This window comes from Fomitopsis serialis (genome assembly GCF_022376445.1).
Source record: "Fomitopsis serialis strain Sig1Antser10 chromosome Unknown B0H18scaffold_81, whole genome shotgun sequence".
NCBI classification, from domain to species: domain Eukaryota; kingdom Fungi; phylum Basidiomycota; class Agaricomycetes; order Polyporales; family Fomitopsidaceae; genus Fomitopsis; species Fomitopsis serialis.
Genome location: NW_025955041.1, coordinates 33428 through 53434, shown reverse-complemented (window position 1 = coordinate 53434; position 20007 = coordinate 33428). Strand labels below are relative to the sequence as shown.

At 58.1% G+C, this 20007-nt stretch overlaps 9 protein-coding genes across 9 annotated transcripts; 5 read left to right on the top strand and 4 right to left on the bottom strand.

Moving 5' to 3' along the window:
* The first annotated feature begins 81 nt into the window (after window positions 1-81).
* Window positions 82-1641, top strand: B0H18DRAFT_1029127 (ras-domain-containing protein). Its single transcript, XM_048029955.1, has 12 exons — window positions 82-208; window positions 262-288; window positions 350-403; window positions 461-543; window positions 600-631; window positions 696-758; window positions 814-892; window positions 913-967; window positions 1018-1086; window positions 1107-1141; window positions 1182-1333; window positions 1392-1641. Exons 1-11 carry the CDS (start codon window positions 157-159, stop codon window positions 1272-1274), a joined length of 642 nt encoding a protein of 213 aa, XP_047889329.1. The 5' UTR covers window positions 82-156; the 3' UTR covers window positions 1275-1333; window positions 1392-1641.
* Window positions 1642-2144: 503 nt separating this feature from the next.
* Window positions 2145-3776, top strand: B0H18DRAFT_654667 (uncharacterized protein). The gene is made up of 4 exons (XM_048038975.1): window positions 2145-2346; window positions 2650-2983; window positions 3167-3548; window positions 3606-3776. The coding sequence occupies exons 1-3, from the start codon at window positions 2286-2288 to the stop codon at window positions 3516-3518; spliced, it is 747 nt and encodes a 248-aa protein (XP_047889328.1). The 5' UTR covers window positions 2145-2285; the 3' UTR covers window positions 3519-3548; window positions 3606-3776.
* On the top strand, window positions 3777-4888 carry B0H18DRAFT_654651 (uncharacterized protein). Its single transcript, XM_048038974.1, has 3 exons — window positions 3777-3790; window positions 3842-4679; window positions 4731-4888. The coding sequence occupies exons 2-3, from the start codon at window positions 4029-4031 to the stop codon at window positions 4782-4784; spliced, it is 705 nt and encodes a 234-aa protein (XP_047889327.1). The 5' UTR covers window positions 3777-3790; window positions 3842-4028; the 3' UTR covers window positions 4785-4888.
* Window positions 4889-5221: 333 nt separating this feature from the next.
* Window positions 5222-6935, top strand: B0H18DRAFT_1029115 (uncharacterized protein). Its single transcript, XM_048029954.1, has 4 exons — window positions 5222-5595; window positions 5652-5815; window positions 5868-6260; window positions 6318-6935. Exons 1-4 carry the CDS (start codon window positions 5292-5294, stop codon window positions 6858-6860), a joined length of 1404 nt encoding a protein of 467 aa, XP_047889326.1. The 5' UTR covers window positions 5222-5291; the 3' UTR covers window positions 6861-6935.
* Window positions 6936-10248, bottom strand: B0H18DRAFT_1029114 (uncharacterized protein). Its single transcript, XM_048029953.1, has 8 exons — window positions 9928-10248; window positions 9405-9892; window positions 9091-9342; window positions 8905-9064; window positions 8728-8852; window positions 8040-8644; window positions 7707-7981; window positions 6936-7652 (listed from the first exon to the last, which is right to left on the bottom strand). Exons 1-8 carry the CDS (start codon window positions 10016-10018, stop codon window positions 7333-7335), a joined length of 2316 nt encoding a protein of 771 aa, XP_047889325.1. The 5' UTR covers window positions 10019-10248; the 3' UTR covers window positions 6936-7332.
* Window positions 10249-12798: 2550 nt separating this feature from the next.
* Window positions 12799-14496, bottom strand: B0H18DRAFT_1029102 (uncharacterized protein). The gene is made up of 6 exons (XM_048029952.1): window positions 14376-14496; window positions 14195-14247; window positions 14096-14143; window positions 13959-14044; window positions 13401-13908; window positions 12799-13306 (listed from the first exon to the last, which is right to left on the bottom strand). Exons 1-6 carry the CDS (start codon window positions 14432-14434, stop codon window positions 13002-13004), a joined length of 1059 nt encoding a protein of 352 aa, XP_047889324.1. The 5' UTR covers window positions 14435-14496; the 3' UTR covers window positions 12799-13001.
* Window positions 14497-14671: 175 nt separating this feature from the next.
* On the top strand, window positions 14672-15803 carry B0H18DRAFT_1029098 (SGS-domain-containing protein). Its single transcript, XM_048029951.1, has 4 exons — window positions 14672-14863; window positions 14923-15019; window positions 15090-15252; window positions 15314-15803. Exons 1-4 carry the CDS (start codon window positions 14850-14852, stop codon window positions 15655-15657), a joined length of 618 nt encoding a protein of 205 aa, XP_047889323.1. The 5' UTR covers window positions 14672-14849; the 3' UTR covers window positions 15658-15803.
* Window positions 15804-16908: 1105 nt separating this feature from the next.
* B0H18DRAFT_957639 (uncharacterized protein) lies at window positions 16909-17617 on the bottom strand (the record flags this gene model as incomplete). The annotated part of the gene is made up of 3 exons (XM_048042593.1): window positions 16909-17011; window positions 17090-17375; window positions 17434-17617. 3 exons carry the CDS (start codon window positions 17615-17617, stop codon window positions 16909-16911), a joined length of 573 nt encoding a protein of 190 aa, XP_047889322.1.
* Window positions 17618-18705: 1088 nt separating this feature from the next.
* On the bottom strand, window positions 18706-19953 carry B0H18DRAFT_1029090 (CTD kinase subunit gamma CTK3-domain-containing protein). Its single transcript, XM_048029950.1, has 5 exons — window positions 19821-19953; window positions 19724-19765; window positions 19667-19700; window positions 19396-19614; window positions 18706-19329 (listed from the first exon to the last, which is right to left on the bottom strand). The coding sequence occupies exons 1-5, from the start codon at window positions 19874-19876 to the stop codon at window positions 18886-18888; spliced, it is 795 nt and encodes a 264-aa protein (XP_047889321.1). The 5' UTR covers window positions 19877-19953; the 3' UTR covers window positions 18706-18885.
* Between the last annotated feature and the right edge of the window lie 54 nt (window positions 19954-20007).

Genomic DNA, 20007 nt, shown 5'->3' with positions numbered 1-20007 from the left:
GAATGATGTGAACTCTGAAAGTGGTGCGCACTCGACGCGTCCGGCACGTGTTTCGCGACCGGCATAAGCGCCCAACCGACTCGAGCCACAAGTCGTCCGGACCATCTCACCGCACTCGTCCTCTCTCCACCTCTGCTGTGATACCACATCCCTGCGATGGCACTCGACGATTACGATGGAGATGCCACAGAGCTTATGGAAACTTATGGTCAGCATATTGCTGTGTCGCTCGAGCGTTTGCTGAAGGGAATTTGGCCTTAGACTTTCTCATGAAGTACATCATTATCGGTATGTCGGTGCCTCAGACGGAGCGCGGCATCTGTGCTGAATTTGACGTTGCTCGGCGAAGGCGAAGCTGCCACGGGAAAGTCGTGTCTCTTGCACCAATTCGTGCACAACACATGTACGTGCTGCGTTGGACCGGTGTGTAGATACTGACCTCAACCGTAACCGTTCGCAGTCAAGGACCATTCGCAACATACCATCGGCGTCGAGTTCTCCAGCCGGACGATCCGGCTAGGCGAGAAGCGCATCAAGTTGCAGGTACGAGTGCACCATCCACGACATCTCTATGGATCTTCGTTTGACCTTGTGACCAGTTGTGGGACACGGCGGGGCAGGAGAGGTTTAGGTCAGGCTTGCAACACGACTCGCGTGACGCCTAGCTGAGCTCTGAGGATCTTCTCTTGACGTAGATCTGTCACGCGAAGCTATTATCGAGGGGCGGCGGGTGCCATACTTGTGTATGACATTACCAGGTGCGTTGTCGCTGAGAGAGGTGCGCACACGACCGTTGCTGAGCGCGATGAACAGCCGCGCGTCGTTCCAGAATCTCTCGAGGTGGCTTGCGGATGCGCGTGCACTTGCGAGCCCACACCTCGTCACCGTCCTCGTAGGCAACAAATCGGATAGGGAAGAGGACGCGAAGTAGAATGGGCAGAGGCGAGCCGGTGGGCGGCTGAGAACAGTGTGTGCGCTTCGCCTTGCCGTGATGCCTTAGCTGACCCGGAGTACCAGACGTGCATTTCCTCGAGGCGTCTTCGCTGTCAGGAGATAATGTCGAGGCGCCGTTTCTGCTCTGCGCTCGTCAATATTGCTCGCCATAGAATCAGGCCAGCTCGACCCGGACAAGGCTGGGAGGGTGTCAGTTACGGTGACCGCGCATTGCGGAGGGTAAACAGCTCGGGCGACTGAGCTTCGGCAGCCTCAGCCACGCCAGGAGGAAGAGCACCGTCAAGCTTAAACTTCCTGGGATCACCAGCAGGTGTTGCTGACCTATACCGCCCACCGACATCACGACTTCTGGCTTGTTGAGCATCTGGACTACGTATTTGTCAGTGGGTGTACACACTGTCATAATGCACGAGTTGCTGACGTCTCCATCAGCATAGTATCTCGTTCAACATCTCACGCTTCGCTCTCGCCACAATCGACAACGACGCCGCACCATCTTCCTCATCTGCATGCTAGACTACCCGTTCGGTATACGGATTCATTCCTTCGTCTATGATTATTTCTTCCTAATCCTCGGATGTATCTCACTACTTGTATGAGCTTAGCCATGGACACTACTGGATAACCTGTTGTTCGCTTCGCGCCATTCAGTCCGATGGAGCGCTAACGTCACAGGTACGTGCACGCGCTAAGTTCTGTGTACGTCGGTTGTCTGCGCGCTCTGGAGGCTTAGCGAGCACGGCTTTCGCTCGGTCGTCCGTCATGTCTATGTCATGGCGAATAACAACAACAATATTGGGCAGGAGACCTCCGCCATCGCGTATGGCAGGTTCCCATGCACTCCCGAGTCATTTGCAGCAAGGCATGGGCCATGTTACGATAGCGGAACAAACAGGCTGCTTACGATAAGTTACGAAGTGAAGCAAGGGCGTCGCGTCAGTTGCCAGCACGCTGTCGGCATTAAAGTTGCGGCTGAGGCACCGTGACTGCCACAAATGGACAGAAGCATCGATTATCTGCTGTCTGCACCCGAGGAGCATTGCACGGGTGTAAAATTGAGTCCGTAGCCCGCTGCAACCAAAAGCAGACCGCAAGTATGTACATGGCGAGACGGCAGTGAGCAGGCGGGATGTTGGCGTTGAGTCGGTAAGAGCGCGTCGCGGGCCGGGAGTGGCGCTGCGCAAGAAGGTGTGGCGCCGGCATGGTAGCGCGCGAGGAAGAGTCTGCGGAGGGTCGATAACCTGGGCAGAACACGCCGTGCTCCATATCGCGCCCGTTATTATTTCCCCATGTCCTGCTCTTCCTTCTCCTCCATGTCGCCTCTCTAGGCCATGGCTCATGTCCTCATTCACGACAGAAGACAGACATCCAGTGTTAGTCCCTCCAGCCCAGGTGAGCGACCCGTCCCCACTGCATGATTTCATCGCCGGCTCCCCCTGGCCGTCGCTGCACCTTGCCTCGTGTCGTCTCGGTTTCTCTGGTCCTGCCTTGACCTCCTGGCCCTGGACGAACGCCATCGTGAGTTGTAGTCATCCTGCGTGCAGGTGTCGCGTCCTTCTGACCTCTTCCTCTCGTCAGGCCCCAGGGGCTCTTGACAGTGGCACGGCCCGCACATGCGCACAACCTAGCCATTTTCCGTTTAGTGGCCCACATTGCAGACCGGCATACTGAATTCTATTCTTTCATTTTGCCTAGGTTCATCAGCCTCAGGCACTGATACTGCTTCAGCGACCTCTCAGTCCCCGACCGCGTCGTCGATTTCCGCCTCTTCGGCTTCCGTTACGAACTCGGACACGCTATCACCCACATCAACGGTCTCTCGTACTCCCACGGATTCAACGACTGCCATTGTCAGCTCTTCCGCCCGTTCTATGTCCTCTGCTGGGTCGTCGGCCAGCGCTCCCACGTCCTCTGCAGCGCAGTCCTCGCAGGCTGCCTCCACGCAGGCGTCCACTGCTGCCGCATCTTCGACGTCCATCTCTAGGAGGTCCACCAGCGACTCGTCGATGAGCTCAGCTGCTTCTACCTCGTAAGTGTTCGTTTATCATGCCTGTCCTGCCGCAGTCGCAGTGATGGTGGTGTTCGTCTGTCCGCAGCGCCGCCACCGCCTCGGAATCCTCCTCCGGGTCCTCCTCTGCATGTCCTCTGTCGCTTCAGCGTCAGTTCCACCCTGTTTGACTTTCCATGAAGCTCACGCGTAATTTGTACATAGGGCTACTCGGGCGTCGACGAGTGCGGCGTCCTCGGCGGTCACACAGTCGTCATCTTCCACCTCGCAGTCTACGTCCACCAGCTCGTCAACCAGTCAAGAGTCTAGCAGCTCTACGTCAACGACGACCAGTCGAGCAGCACTTCGAGCAGTGACCGGGTCACACAACGACGACCTCCTCGTCCGCTCAGTCCTCTTCTTCCTCCAGTCAGGACACGACGACCTCCCCTTCGACTACTCCGTCCTCGACGCCTCCCTCTTCTTCCTCATCTGCAAGTGCGATCAGCACTTCGGTTGGGTCGGCAACGGAGACGGTCTACAGTACCAGCACGTCTTCCCAGAGCGGGCGTTCTAGCAGTTCGAGCAGTCCGACGTTTACTGCGACGTGCGTATGGTTTCGTATTTGGATATTATAAAGGCTCATCTCCACTGTTCCTGGCAGTTCCACGGCCGGGTCAACCATATATGTGACCACGACCAACAGTGTTGGAAAGACAGTCACGACTGCTCCGCCATTCGTTACCGAGACCTCAATGATCAGTGGTAGCAATGGTCCGAGCGTTGTGACAGTAGTTGTCGCAATCCCACTCCGCTCACTCAGGGCGACAGCAGTCAGGGCAGCTCGCAGTAAGCCGTTTCTTGCGGCTTGTAAAGGGGCAGCTAACAAGTTCCCACCAGGTTCTTCAACAACAAGGGTGCTGTTGCTGGCGTCTTCCTGATTGTTGGTTTGGCCGCTGCCTCGATCTTACTCTTCCTATTCTTTTTCATTCGTCGACGCCGCCGCACTCGCAGACTGGAGCACGACACTACAGTCGCCTCGACCCTCGCAGCAGCCGGCCTCAACCGCCGTCCGCTCGATGGCGACATGGAAGGGGCCGCGCCGAACATGTCGCAGCGCACTTCACGACACACCTCCGCCTCAAATCCGTTCGCCGACACGACTACGTCCCTGCCCCTCGCAACAGGACGTCCTCCTTCAGGCTACATGGACGACCCAGCCGCGGGCCCTGAGCCTGTAGAGACGCGTGCAGTCGACTTCGACCCCTACGCAGCGTACGGCACGATCCACCCGCCGCCCCCAGCGACCCTGGGCTTCCCGCGGCGAGACGGGTACGCGCCCGCCCCCACAAATAGCCCGCCGCCGGGCGCGTACACCGTTGGGCACCCGGGTCACGGACACAGCTCCAGCTCGCGCAGCGACAGCAGCTCTGGGTTCGGACATCGTGCGCAAGGCAGTGCCAGCAGCCATGACCTTCTGTTGGGGTACAACCGTGACCGCGTGGCGAGCGAGAGCGGGCAAGCGACGCCTGCCACCATGGTGAACGCTAGCTCGTCGGGCGATTTGTTGGCTCCTCCACCACGGAATCCGAAGAGGTTGGTGGATGCGAATCGGAGTGCGAGTGAGGAGGCAGCGCAGCCTGCAGCTGGTATGAGGGAATCAGGGACGTCGTCTGTTTATTCTATGGCGGAGGAGGGTCCGTTCGAGAACCCGGGGGCTTCGAAGCCTGCTCTTGAGGTGAGTTTGTCGATTTTCTCCCTACGATACCTGGCTAACGCGATGCTGTAGGTGCGGAATCCTGACGGCGCGGACCTCTCGCGAGAAACAACGCTCCGAGATTGAGCTGAAAACATACACATTGCATAGCTAGGGACTTCCTTTGCGGACTTGCTTGTTCTTCTCGTCTGTCATTTTGAATTGGCCGCACCGTGCGCGTGCAGTAGCGTGCGTTTCGCGCACGGTGTTGAATTTTTAGTACCACTACGCACAGATACGATAGGTTGACGATTCACGGACAGAACCAGTACTTCCTAGACAGACTCGTAGCCATTAGCTTTTCAGAACGGACCCTCCGCATTGTAGCGTATCTAAAGCTTTGCTGGAATGCTTAGCCTTTATATGTCGTTTGTTCTGCAGGTCGTCCTTCCGCCGTACGAACGTGAACCGAGGTCTGCGCAGCCCGCGAGGTGCGTAAATTGGATAGTTGGGATCCAAGGATCCGCTGCGCCGAGGCTGTTCCGGTCAGACTTAACCGCAGCCAAAATGACCGCCCACCGCAGCGATCGTCCCTGTCGCAAACCGCTCCCCTGGTGCACAACCCCCACGACCTGATCCTCCCCACATACCCTCATGATTCTCCACAACGATGACGACAAGAAGACGGACCCAGCCACCGAGCCGCTCATAGGGTCGTCGTCTCATGTGCTACCGGAGGAGGCACCGCCACCGAGCTTTCAGGAGAGCATCGCGGCGGGAGCTGGACCGAGCTCGGCACTACAGAGTCCCTACAGCTACTTCAATGGCAATCTTGCAGACTCGGAGGTCTACGTGCCCCAGGGCGGCGAGGAGCCGCCGCCCTTCACGCCGTACCAAGCCGAGTTCTTCGTGTCTGGGGACAGTATCGTCTCTCATGATCGGCACCTCAACGAGGACGGTGAGCCTACAACTGCTACAGCGCATATGGCTGTGAGGATCTGACCGGTCGCGCAGGCGAGGCGCTGTATAGGTTCTTACTGTCGCATGCGGAGACACCGCCGACGTTCTATGTCCACCTACGCGGGGTGCATACCGAGTCGCGGACACGCATGGTTTCACGGAAGGACCAAGACGGGCAGTACCGCACTCATCACGAGCACTACACAGAGAAGATAATGGTGCGTACCCTAGCTGAAGCCTGGTGCTCATCACGCTCATCCGTTCTGCATAGACTTCGACTTCCCTATTGACATCGGGCAGCACATAGCCTTGGGGCCCGTGCACTGGAGTGTGCCAGACGAAGAGCCCGCCTACAGGGGCAAGATGCACCGCGAGGTGGATACGGGTGAGTTCGTCGAGGCGGGCGACCTCGAAGGCATAGTCCAGCACCGGAAGCGCAGACACGCCTCTAGGAAGGATGTCAAGATGGGGAAGGCTAGGCGGCAAGAACGGCGAGATAGAGGTTTGCCTCCGTGGGCGTCGCTCGAGTGCGAAGGCGGGCTGGGGCACGCGGGTGCAGAGGTGCAGCACACGAGGGTCCTGAAATCGTCGCAGACTTTGAGGCAATGGGCGGACGAGTACTGTGCCAGTGACAAGCTGCTCAAGGAGTTCACTTATGAGAAGGTAAGGCTTCGTCCAACACGCGCTCATCACGTCTCTCACAGTCCGGTCCCCCCGCAGGTCGTCTACGGCTGGCATCTCGTCAACCTCCAGCTCGCCATCGAAGCAGCCATCAAGTCCACCTACTACACCGGCCGCCTCACCGTCGAGTTTAAGTCCTCCAGCTCCAAGATCTGTGTCCGGCCCGACAACACCATCTCCCGCACGCTCTCCAACAAATGGGTCAAGCTGATCCTCATCCTGCTCCTCATCTACCCCTTCATCTGGCTCTACCAGCGGTTCGGCCGCAGAGGCGGCGGGCGCTGGGAAGTCTGCGGGGGCGCGTACGCACTGAAGTCGTGGCAGCTCGTCGATCCGTCTGCGGACCCTCCGCCGCCGTTTCCTGGGACCGCTTCCGCCAGCGACTCGCGCGTGGTCTACATCGGGAGGGGCACTGCGAGGACGGTTGGCTTGAGAGAGGGCGAGTGGTTCCAGCGGTGGGAGAAGACGATTCGCAGAGCTGTAACCGGACGACTCAAGTCTACAGTTGCGCTCAAGGAGCCGGATGAGACGACCAGTGCCGCGATGCTGCTAGATGGATACCGCCCTCACGCAATTATCTGATGTACATTATGACCATATCTAGGCCTCGCTGTAGCTTATTGTTCAAGGCTCCGGATCCAGTCTGAGAGCAAACTATGTTTATTATATTTCTTCCTGCGCCCGCCCATCCCGAGCGAGCCGAAACCGTCCATGGAGACCGCGAAATATACGTGAGCAGTTAGGCAAAGCAAGAAGAATAGCGTGTTGTGTTATGAACAGTCAATGAAGGTATCTTTCTAAGGTACACTGCGGCTTTATAGTTAGTTATTCAGATTCACTGCGAGAATCCATGGGCGAAGATGCAAGGCGGGGGATGAGCAATATTCGGCAGCAGCGTAGGAAGGTCCGCCCGGAGGGAGCGCATGCATACGTACGTACACATCGCAACGGTGTACTACATACAGTGCACGCCAGTGCCGTCGCCGAGCCAAAGAGGGCAGCACGACAGCAGAAACCCAGTAAAAGACAGCCAGTCGAAGCGCAACCACCAAGGCTATCGTCTCCGATGCAGCTTCCGGACGTTCGCCGTCTGAATCGGGTGCTGCTCCGTCAGTGATGCGGAGCCCTGGCCCTGCACGCGCTCGCCCTGCACGCGCTCACCGGCGGGGCCGACGTAGTGCCCGTCGTGCCACCGGTACCCGTGCTCCGCGTCGGTGACCTCGTCGCCGAGGAGGAACGCCGCGGCGGTCTCGAGGAACCACATGTTCTTCTTAATGAAATGCACGACGACGGTGCCCCCGACGCGCTGGTGATTATACCGCGTGTTCCGGCCCTCGCGCCGCAGCCAGACCGACCACGGGTTCACGTCGCTCGCTGCGCGACAGAATGAGCCATCGACTAGCACACGAAACGGAACGCGGAACGCACATTCGATCAACCGCGACATCTCGCTCCCTTCAACGAGCGCCTCGATGCTCGTCTGCTGGCTGAGGTACGGCAGCGGCGGGCTGTACCGCTGGCCGAACTTGGACACCGTCGAGCGCGCCCACGTCTGCGGCACGGGCGCGTTCGGGCCGAACGGCGACGGCATCGAGCCCGCCTTCTGCGCGGCGACCTCCTCGGGCACCGCGCGCGCGATGTCCTTCATCACTTCCGCCTGCACACGCGTCATCTCCGAGGGGAACAGGAAGCCGTGCGAGTACCTGTCGCGTCGAGAATCAGCCCTCCGCGCGCGTACGAAGTGAAGGAAGCGAGACTTACACCGTGCCTGCCCTCGGGTGGTCGTATATCCAGCAGCGCTCGCTCACCCACCGGACCTCGTCCGCGCGGGGGTGCAAGCGCATCCACTTGCTCGTCTGCTTATCCTCCGCGCCCTTGCGCAACTCCGCAACCTGCGCATCGCTCGCGACCCAATCGACGAGCGCCCATGAGAGCGCGTACAGCTCGCCCGCCATGAACCGGTTCTTCACGAGGTAGCCCCAGAAGATGAGTGGGTCCGCGGAAGCGAGCACAGGTGACGAGGGCAATGGCGAGGACGAGGGAGGCGGCGACGAGGATGGTTGATGGGTCGAGGTGGGCGTAACGAGTACGTTCATGGCTTTCGACGCGGAGGTGCCTGGGGTTCTGGGTTCTGAATCTGAGCCGGAGGACCCGGCAGCGGGAGGAAAGGAGGACGAAGAGCCGTTCTCAAACGCGAACGAGTCGTTCGCAACCACACCGTTCTGTAGCCTCACCTCCCGCGGATCCCGATGCAGCTCTACCCTCAGCCTCGCCTCGAGCTCCGCAAGCATCACGAACGAGTCGTCGTCTGTCTTGACCACGTAGTCCGGGCGGACCCACTTCATCGGGTTCCCACTCGCGTGGTCCTGCCTCGCCGCGAGCGGGTCGTGGTTCGCGGGGATGGACGAGAACCACGCGGTCGTGTTCGCGTACGAGAGGCCCTCCGGACGTGCGCGAAGTTGTCGTAGTACAGCGGAGGCACCCATGCGTTGCGCGCGGCCCAGTGGAAGTACGCGTAGGTCTTACCGTTGTTCATGTTCTCCGGGATCGGCAGGATAACCATGTCGTTGTACACTGCACGCATAGAGTCAGCACATGCGAGCAGGTCAGATGAAAGGGCACGCACTGTCCATCTCTAGCCGTATCCGCCGCTTCCACTCGTTGCGAGGCTCACCCAAGACGAAACGCACGACCGTCCTCGATGTCCCGACACCGCCGTCTCCCTCTCCTGCGCCATCCCGGCTGCGCTGGTGTTCTGCCCATGAAGACCGAATGAGCATTCTCCGCTCCACCGCGTTGTCCATCGAAACACGCCCACGAAAACACCTGCGGGCGAGAGGTCATCGAGATTAGACGGGGGAAACGTTGCGGGCGTAAAGTTGTCCGGGAGCGGGTCCGGGAACTGCGCGGTCGTCGGAAGTGAGAGCGACGGTGGGCGGGTCGAAAACTGCGGGACGGTGCAGTAGCCGCGCCAAGGGAGAGGCTCCTTGTCAGGGTTGAGGATGTAGATGATGAGGAACGTGAGGGAGACGCCGAAGATGGTGAGCAGAACGAGGGTGAGCAGCTGTGCACGAGGTCGGTCAGTGGGCACGTTGCAGTGGCGAGGGTGCAGGGCAACAGACGTACAATGGTAACGGGCGTTTTGGGAAAGAACGGATGTCGAATGAGCAGCCGGAAGCCTCGCTTCATTGTCCTCCACCATCCAATTCGCTCTCGCCGACGACGCCTCCGTACTGCACCCATGATCCACCATCGTCTCTGCTCTTCTCGCCAGTTGGGTTGACGCGAGCTGCTGCTGGTCGCGCTGCGGTGGTACGGCCCGTCGTCGAGCTCGCTATCGCTCTCGGAGCTGTAGGACGACGCGCCGGAGAAGTACAGTGGCACGGGGGAGGGCGTGCGTGAGGGGAGAGGCGTGTTCGACGCTGTGGAGTACGGCGAGTGAGTGTAACCGCCGCCGTAGCTACCGCTTTCTGAGTAGAGCAGCGGGCGGCTGGACGGGCGGTGGGCGGACTGTGCGCTAAGGTCCGGAGAGGGCGGGGCAGAGGAAGGGTAAGGGCTGCGGGCGGAGAGATGGTTTGGATGGAGGTGGGAGCCGGAGAGGGACGAGCGAGCATCTGCGTCGCAGTCGTCGGAGACGTTCTCGTCATACTCGTCTGGGGGCGGCGGGGTGGGGGGATGTGGGAGAGCTGGATGCGGGGGCGTGTGGAGGAGCCGCCGAGAGGATTGAAGGGGAAGGACATGGCCAGCACAGAGAAGGAGCGTGGTGCGGGGGTGGATGATGTCGTCAAATGGGTGGTGGGCGAAGCCGAAGGGGTATTAGCCTGGCACGGACGCCCCGGTGAGCCCGAGCGTTGCAGTCGTGCACACGCTGGAGAGGGGGGCAGTCGGGCGAGCAGGCGAGAGTAGGTAGAGAGCAAGTAGCAGGCAGAGTTGGCAGGAGCGCTGTCAAAGTCGCTGTGCGGCGCCGTTCACCCGTCTGAGTCTGCGCGGCGAGCCGATGGCTGGGCGGCGCGCCTTCCTTATGTGTCGCCGCAGCCACCGCAGGGCAAATCCCTTCTCCCGCCAATCCTCCGCCCTTCACCAACGACGCCCTCTGCGAATCCGTGCCCTCGATATTCGACAAAAACCCCTCTTCAGCCGCTAAAAAAACAGCGTCCTGCCTATGGCCAGCACCGATGCACTCCGTGTCGTGCGGACGCTATATCAGTGTCAGCCCGCCGCCCTGCCCAGTTCATCGCCCATCATGTCAGGAACCTCGCAACGACCTCCATCCTTGTGAGGCTGTCAGATTCGACAGCCCCGTGGTCGCTATCTCTACTCGTCTCTCCCAGCGTGACCATCTTCGAGGATGTGTGCTCACTTGGAGTGTACTGTGCAATAGTTGAGTACTCAATCGTCGCATCGCATTGATCCGCGCAGCATCACTGCAGTGCGCACACCGCTGCAGGTAAGTACGCATGCATTTCCTAGCTCTCGGTCAATGTTAACCGCCCCGGTACTTGGACAACTCCATCTGCGCCTGGCGGTGCATCTCCCTGCGGTCTGTCAATCTCATTGTCGCATACACAAAACATGTGTGGTCCGCGGTCCACGATGTACTGCAGTATGATAGCTCTTGGCAGTAGGCGCATCCTATCAAGCTGTGTTACCAGGTCTGAACACCCAGTACGCGCAGTCGTTCGTCAACTTCTCCTGGAGCTCGAAGCACTGGTAGTTGTACACACTCCACGGTCCTCCGGACCTTCGGCCCAGCCAAGCCATCCACCTCGCTTTGTCTTCCTTCTCGCACGGCCGGGATAATCTGCTTCGCGCTGCTCGGCCTCGGACCACTATGCATTACCAACGCCTTACACACCTGTTGCACACCTGCGAGCTATTTTTGCGGTACGTGCGAGTGCGCAGACGGAAATACCACTCTTGCGGAACGGATCGGTGAGTTTCGGATCCTCTGCATTGCATGTACGGTTCAGTGTATATGTGCATAGGGAGTCTCGCAGTCCTCATGATGAACCGTCAACAGCAGGTTGGCTGTGTTAGTGATCCTGCCCAGCTTGTTTCTCGCGAGACTTTGGATTGCGAACTTAAAGCGCGCAGTGCTTTCACTCACTCACCGGACAGTGCGAGATGTTTCAGCGGTCTTCAGTGATCATGACGCTGAGCGATGTTAAGCGGTGATCAATGTTTCGCAAACGACGCCTGGGCGCTGCGTGCAATTTTGTATACGCAGCGCGCTCAGGCTATGTACCGTACGACACCCGTGTCGTCCTATCACGACCGCTGTACAAGTAACGCAAGGTATTCTCGGAATGAGGCAACCTCCTCTTCAAACGACTCCAACGCCCCTTCAATTGATTTCAGCACCTGTACAAGTGAAGCAACGTCGCGAGCAACCAACTCGCAATGCGTTTCTGCGCCCGAATGGATCCCGCCTTAGTCTGTTGGTGATCGAGCGTGGTATCCCAACTTGCCCGAGCGTTGACCCAATCCAGCCGTGCCACCGGTATCACAACACAGGCTGCGAGCGATCAAGCACGCTCCTTCCTCCCGACTACTTATGCATTCTGATTCATGGCGGCCCGCCGATACACGCACCTAGTGCGACGACCGCGCTCTGCTACTGTACGTGGATCGTACCAGCCGAAGGAGAGATCATGATACCTACAGAGGTTACCATATGACCAGCTCACTCACATGGTCCATCTAATCCTCACCGCAGTCGCGGAGAACTCCACTGCGTCTCTGTACGCTAGGGTCGCGACCTACATCCGCGCCTCTACGGCGGCATCCGTACTGGGTGTCAGTCCTCGGGACGATCAGCGTATATACTGGGCATGGTGAGTTCGCCTTGTCGATGGCGCACAGTGCTGCGATATTTAGTGTCTTCGTCGGTGGACACATACAAGATTGTCCTATTGACACGCGCAATGTCCGGATACAATTAGATGCATCCAGTATCGCCGAAAACCTGTTCTATGACAATTGAATGCCTGTCTCGAGCATATAATAGCCATACCGATGTCCGTCTACTTCCTCAACCTCAAGAAATGGTCTTGTGTGCTACATAGGGACGAGCACAAGTGGGCGCGAATGCCTTCCCCGACACCGGCGACATCTCGACCCGCGTCGCGGCCGTGGGATCATTCTGTACTGTGAAATATACTGTGAAGCCGCGCAACAAATATTTAAATGAGTACAGTAGAGCGGCTTGATGATGATGGTTCTATACTCACGGACTCCATGCGACGGTACGAGCGAGGATGCAGGGGTGCAAGGATGTCAATCCGTGTCACCTCGAGCGCCCTCCTCATCTCGACCCTCGGCCCGTTGTGCCTCTCCTTCGGCATTCGTCTGTTCAGTTGGCATAGTAGTACAAATCCCTCGCATGTACTGCCTCCACTTGCGGAGTTCTTGGAAGCTACTTATGCCCAGTGCTATAAATAATACTCATTCTTTCTCCGCGCATTTTGAACCACCCGTAGCAGCAGGCTGGCTGCCCGATTCTGTGTCCCTGCCACTGGCGTCAAGTTTGTATCTCGCGAGTCTTTGAATGCGCGCGAGCACGAATGTTTGAATAGGGAGATAGGGAATACAATAGTGTACAGCCGTATATTCCTCTGCACGCCGCTGCACCCCCCATTTCTTTCCATACATCCCATCAGGTATCATCACTTTTTCCCATCCACGCAAACCAACCGCCCACAGGCACCCAATGCCACGCACGCGTCAATGCAGCCCGTCCTTATACACCTTCTTGAAGCTCGGCCTCTCGCGCACCGCATCCCAAAACGCCGCGAGCCTGTTCTGGCGTTCGTGCGACTCGGGGTCCGACACGGGCAGGCCCGCGCGCCGCCGCGCCTCCGCGACGGAGAAGTCCTTCGCGAGCGCGAACCCCCCGCCGGCCCCGCCGACGTGCACCTCGAGCTTCCCAATCGCCACCGCGCCGTCGTCCGTGAGCGTCCCGCCCGCGAGGCTGACGAGCCGTGCGAGCCAGGCGGCGAGGTGCAGGTCCGCGAGGGAGAGCTGGTCGCCTGTTGGGTCACGCGGAAGGGGGAAGACGTCATTGAGTGTGCGCTTCCTACAGGCAATTTCCACGCAAGGTGGGTGGAAGAAGGAAGCGCTCACCTAGTGCGTACGGGCCGATGAGCTCCCTGTTGAGCTGCGTGAGCACGTCGCGCACGCTTGCCCACGCGTCGACCGCGTCCTTCAAGAACGCCTCCCTGCGCTCGAGCGCCTTCTGGTCGAGCTTCTCCGCGGGCGTGTCCGCCTCGTCGTACACGTCGAGGAACTTCTCCATTGCGACCTTTTTGACCTCCCAGAACGCGCGGGTCTTCTCGGACACGCGGATGCGCGCGGCCTCGTTATCCGCGAGAAGCTGCGCGAGTGCAGCGCGGCGTGCGGTGAATTTGGGGCGCTCGGACGCGGCAAGATCGCGGAGCTCGTCGGGCGTACGCGCGTTCATGTACTTGAGCGCGTTCGGGTCGGCCGCGGGCGTGTGAAGGAGGTCGATCAGCTTCGTGGAGACGGCGGAAAAGGCGATCGTAGCGGGGCTGAGAGAAGGCGCGGGCGCGTCAGAGGTAGTGTGTGTGCGGGACTGCGTGGAGCGCGACTTGTCGAGAAACTCGACTATGGACTGAAAGCAAGGTCATGGGATGTGCGGACGCGGCGGGGTTAAAGGTTCACCTTCGAGTCTTGGATGGCTTTGTAGCGGCTCTCCATGTCCGGAGCGAGCGTCTTGTGCAGAGGGACCACCAGGGTCGGTACCGTAGCTTGTAACGGATATAACTCAGCGAAGAGAGATCAAGACGTGAAGAGCTTACCTTGCGGGTTCAGTCGCAAGTACGACGGGGCATAGTTCTCGCCCTTCGCTGTGGTCAAGGCGAATGAGCACTGTGAAGATGCAAGGACAGACAACGCACAGATATCAACGAGCTTCAGGTCGAGTTCATCTGCACCATAGCCCTTCTCTTCCCTACGATTAAGCAGTGAGAAACGTCCCAGGATGAGTAAAATTAGTACTGACAAGGCGAGCAATGCTGCCGGACGCTTATCAGCGCGACAGATACACAAGAGACGCGTAGCCACTCACGCGGAGCACACCAGACAGAGGTCGGGAAATAGTACAGAGCGGCTTTGGGGACTTGGGCAGAGTCAGACATGGTTGTTCGTGCGAGACACGGGCTGTGCGAGGTGGTCAAAGGGTCACAGGCTGTGCGGGGTAGAAATAGGTGAGGTGCGGTGGCTGGAGGGGGCCAGCTGGTCGGACGGATCGCATGGCCTGCGTCTGGCGTTGCCCCAGTCGCCTCCATTGAATCGATGACGTATGCGGGGCAGGCACACATCCCCGTCACACCGTGTCGCGTCCGTCACGCAGCCCGTCACAGCGCCCGCGACGCGTCCTGCTCACGTGCCCTCTCCAGAAGATTCCTGCGCGCCTGCCTGCGCCGGAAGGGCAGGTCGGACTTGCTCACAACCACAATACACCGCGCGCATCCTCTGCCCTCCTCCCAGACAATCACCCACAAACGAGCGACCATCGAGCAGTGCGATAGCCCGAACGCGTTGCAGCCCGCCATGGCGTCGATCCGGTGAGGAGTCCGCTCGCGCAGACCCCGACGATCCACGCCACTCACTCTGCACGCCCAAGGCACGAATTCTACGAGACCGACGAACGGCTCACCATCTCCATCTTCGACAAGGGCGCGGATCCCCAGCAGGTCTCCGTCACCTTTGAGTCCCGCAGGGTGAGTCCGCGTCGCACCCCTGACGCATGCCCCCCGCGTTGAGGCCGCTGACCCAAGTGTGGCGTCGCAGCTATCCTACGAACACGGTGACAAGAAACTCAATCTCGCGCCCCTCAAGGGCCAGATTGATGCCGACAAGAGCGACTACACCGTTGGGAAGGTCAAGGTCGAGATCCGTCTCGCCAAAGTCGTGCCTGGCCGTTGGGGATCTTTGGTCAGCGATAGTCCAGACCGTGAGCTGCTCCGTGTTCTCTTACCGTGATCCGTCTCGCTCATGATCGATATGCACCGCAGCCCTCGCTGCGACCCCAGCGACCTTTACTCCGAGCGCAACCGCACCCGTCGAAGCTGCCCGCAAGAACCCCAAGAAGAACTGGGACTCGATCACGCAGACGATCCTCTCCTCCGACAAGGAGATCACGTCGAGCGATGACCCGAATGCAGGCGGCGACGCAGCTGTCAACGGCTTCTTCCAGAAACTTTATGCAGACGCGGACGAGGACACGCGCCGCGCGATGCTCAAGAGTTACCAGGAGAGCGGTGGCACGACGCTCAGCACAAACTGGGACGAAGTCGGGAAGGGCAAGGTCGATGTCAAGCCGCCCGAGGGCAGCGAGTGGAAGAAGTGGGGCGCGTAAGGTGATGCGAAGATGCAATGAACCAAATCTCAACGTTGTATTCTTGGGTTTCACGAATCCCGTCGTGCGGAACTTGCTTTGAAATATTGCTCTGTGTTGCATACGTTGTTATGCTGACTGTCAATGTAACCGCAATTTCTTGTTCATTGCACGAGGACGCCAAGCAGTGAGGCCACTCACGACAAGTATAGGTAAGCACTTACTCGTGCATCGTGCGATGGATCGATGGTATGTATCCTCGATCAATGATGTAGTCTTCCTGCTCACGCTCTTTCATGTAGTAACCACATACGCGCCGATCGATCAGCCATCTCGAGTCTGCCTGGTACTGCCTGTAGGAGCCGCCTCAACGGATCATGGTAATCGAGGTTACCATGTGTCGACAATAGGTAGGATTAACTAAACGTCTGGACTCCGAGTCGATGATGCCGTCAGATCCCGTCTACTACATAAGCTGCGTCCGACCCGGCTCGGATGGTTCGGTGCGCTCTGACGTTGTAGTGGTCGAAGTCAGAAGTTCTCGTATGTACTCCGTACAGCGACCTATGCAGCGTCAGAGTACGGGGTCGAGCGGACTCACAGTCTATTGTCGTCAGTGATCTTCAGGGAATGAAGTGAGAGGTGGTCATATAGGACGGCAGGTACGCTGACGATTCACGGTCAAGGTTCAAAATTCAATGCTTATACCCGTGCGCAGCTGGCCGCCATTCATTGGAGCCCAATGAAGTGTTGCATGCACTGCTCGAATATGCTTCTCCTACACCGGAATTCGCGTCTCAGTTTCTGTGGAGGCAACCATTCGTCTGCGGCCTGTCATACCAGTTGAACTCTACCAGAGACAACGACCAAAGAACGCCGCTCACATTGGCCCACGACCAAGCGGTGCATGCTGCCTCCAGAACGCATACAACACTCATCAGGATGGCTGGGATTGCAAGCAATTTTCCACGGGTAATTAGATCTAGACGAGTGTCGTCGCGTCCGATAGCACGGGACGAACGGTCTGTCGAATGACAAGGTAGGACACGCACTGTAGCTCATCGATCATTCACTTGTCTTAGGCTCCTGGCTCAGGCAAGGCAACGAAGTGGTGCCGTGCACGGCTTAGAGTGGGGATTGACACTAGGATGATCTACGGGGCTACGGCTACTTGGTTCCGACTGTTGGGCTACTGGTCAACTGGTCAACATATATGCTACATTTATTCTTCTTTCGCGACGGCGACGACGGCACGGACACTGTGACCTTGGTTCATTCCGCATCGACGGCGAAATGAGTCTGCTTGAATTTGTACTCGCGTGCGCCGTTGCGACCCTCCGGGTACTCGCACGTAAACCTCCGCCGTTTACACTGCCTGTGAACCACAAATCACGGTCAGTCCCCAGATGCCTGCTCGCCACCGACCCCGAGTCAGAGACAGCGGGCTACTCACATACAGGTTTTGTCCGGATTGTCAACCGGTGGACCGCCGCATGCGATCTTGCGTCTGCGGCAGAAGAGACAGGCGACCGACGTGGTACGTTTGCCACGCCGGACCGCTCGCACGGAGTGAGCCTTAGTCAACTCGACGACGCCCACAGGACGTCCGGAGGTCGGGGAGTACATGAACGGGCTGGGCATGGACCCCTGAGCCTGCGGCATGACTGGCTCGTCCGGCGTAGCGGTGTGGGCTTCGGCGAGAACAGGCATATTAGAGATCGCAAACTGGCCCGTCGAGGCTATATGCTTCATTAGCGGAATTGCCTTGTGACTCCACGGCGTCAACAAATCACTCACCTGGGTCTGACTTGAATATTATTCTCTGCAGCTGGAGGGCTGCCTTGATAGGAGTCGAAGTTGATGTATTGTCGAGCAGCGTAGTGAGAACTGCATCCTCTTGCCGCGGGAACTTGCTTCGGTCTGCACCGTTGTCGTGTAGTTTGAAGACGGAGCTGTGGGTCTCCATACAGGAAGTTGCCATTCTTTACTTGAATGAGTACACAAGAATTTGTTGTCAATGGGATGGCTCACCTCATCAAAATTGAGATTATATGACATGCATATTCCATACAGAGAATAAACTGGTCGGCCGCAGGATCAATGAGGGGCACTCCACTGTGCCCATACTACACCAGAATATTCTGAGGCAAGAACCACTGTATGGTAGACATATACCTACCATTGCGGTGGGTACTCATACCACTGTGCAATACACTGTACTCCTCTGGTCGCTCACCTGAAAACTCCAACAGAGTCGTGGGTTCAAATTCGGTACTGCTCATGCCAGTGGAGGTAAGCTAGAGTGTGGAATAGTGAGTCGGTAACGAGCCACTTTTACCCCCAACGCACGACTGGATCTCAGAGGAGATCCATGTACCGACGATCGTACATCGACCGGACAGAAGCGATCTCAATGGAACGTCAGGGTCCGCGGTGCACAGAGCGAAGCCGTTGTGCAAGCAGCGCGTGGGACGGAACGCGGTCCCGTGACCGCGTTCGACACCCTAATAGGGCCGCCCTGACTCGGGTGAAACGCAGGCCTCTACGTTCGGCGCGCCACAACCTCTAGGTAATCGGGAGGCCTCGCACTAGAAGCCTCGCAGGGCCGGCGCCCCCGCGAGATCAATCTCGCCGTCGCTGAAAAAGGATGGGTTGACTGTAAAACGCCGCCGCGATAATAGCGATAATAAGCAGTGCCAGATTGGGCTGCTAGGATCGTCTGCGATTGGTATTGACAGCAGCCGCACTGCTCTTCGTGAAGACTTGAGTTCGAAGGTCGGAGTATTCGACGTTCCCGTGGAATATTTTGCTTGCCGCATTGGCGAATGTGAGAGCAATACCAGACCATCGACCTTCTCGTCAATACGGCATCCATTCCGCCGTTCCTGAGAAGACCCCGAGATGTCAATACAGCCTTGCTGCACTGCGTTATTTGTGCGATCTACTCGGCGAGGGTCGACATAAAACATTAAGCCCGCCGTGCAATGCCAAGTCGAGGGTTCAGCGAAAGTCAAGAGGCCGTTCAATTATATCATGTCTTCTGAGCGGAGCAGGCCTATAGGTAAGTCTAGGCAGGTAGGTCGTGTGATGGTGAGTGTGATGATTAAAATCAATATTCGTTCTCGAAACCCTGGTGAACGCTCTGGCATGAGGCCCCCAAACCAGCACGGTATAGCGAGAACCGCAATGGAGCTAGAATACACAAATATTTTACATTGGCGATCGGTTACGACGCACGACTGACCTCTATCACGACAGGTCCATCGGCTCCCCATCCTCGTTCGGGAAGCATAGCTGGTTCTCTTCGACCGCAGCCTCGTCGTCATCCTCGTTCCAATCACTGGTCGCCTCCCAGTCGTTCTCGAACTCGATATCCAGGGTCAGCTCGCCCTCCCCATCACCGTCGTCCGTGAGCGGTAGGAAGCAGGCGAGCTGCGGCGGGAGGTGCGTATGGGGATTGTGTGCGACTGGCTGCACCCAGCGACGCTCCCGGAGGCGCTTGTGCCGCTCGCGGTCCTCTTCTATCCGTTTGAAGATCTCCTGACGGGGAAGGGCAGTTGTGGGCTTAGAGGGTTCCGTGGATTGCTGTTCTTGATCTTGCTCTAGCGCTTCTCGTCGTGAATCGAGTGTGGCGAGAGCGTCGTCGACTTTTTGCGGGTCGAGCACGCGCTTACTCCGCCAATTCTCGAGAATCTGCGATGGCAGACGAATCAGATGATCACCGTTCAAACAGCAGCCGCGCAGACGACATACACATACCTGTTTCGTGCTCATGAGATTCGGGAGACCCTGTCGGCCCTCTGGGACGACATACTCCACGATTTGACCCAAGTCTCGAGCGACGTAGTCCACGTAGTATGACGCGTGTTGTTGGTTTGGGTCGTGGCTGACAGAGCCGGGATGCGACTTTGCGAGTAGTGATGCCTCAGATAATGAATCGAGCAGGTAGAGAATGTTGATGCGGTTGTTAATCGAGCCCTAGCTCCCCATGAGCCCACATACATGAGTTAGCGAGGTTTAGGTGACGTACCTTTTGGCATTCCTCCACGATACAGTCCCACAGTCTTCACCGCAGCTCGCGTAGAACTTGAGCGCGTAGCCGACTATCTTCTGGATGGACTGCTGAGAACTAAACCATGAGCCTTTCAGGATCCGCGGGTCGCACTTGTACGAAGGGTACTGACGCGTTGAGCTTCTTTAGTAGTGATATGAACTGCAGCCTGACTTCAAATGGATCCATTTGTGACGCAGAGGAGTCGATGTGGTGTATGTGCGAAGGAAGACTTGGTGGATGTACGCCTCTCAGTTCAGCGCAAGGCAGGATAATCCTTGCGCGCCACCGCGAGTTCTCTCGATCGCGTAATTTCTCAC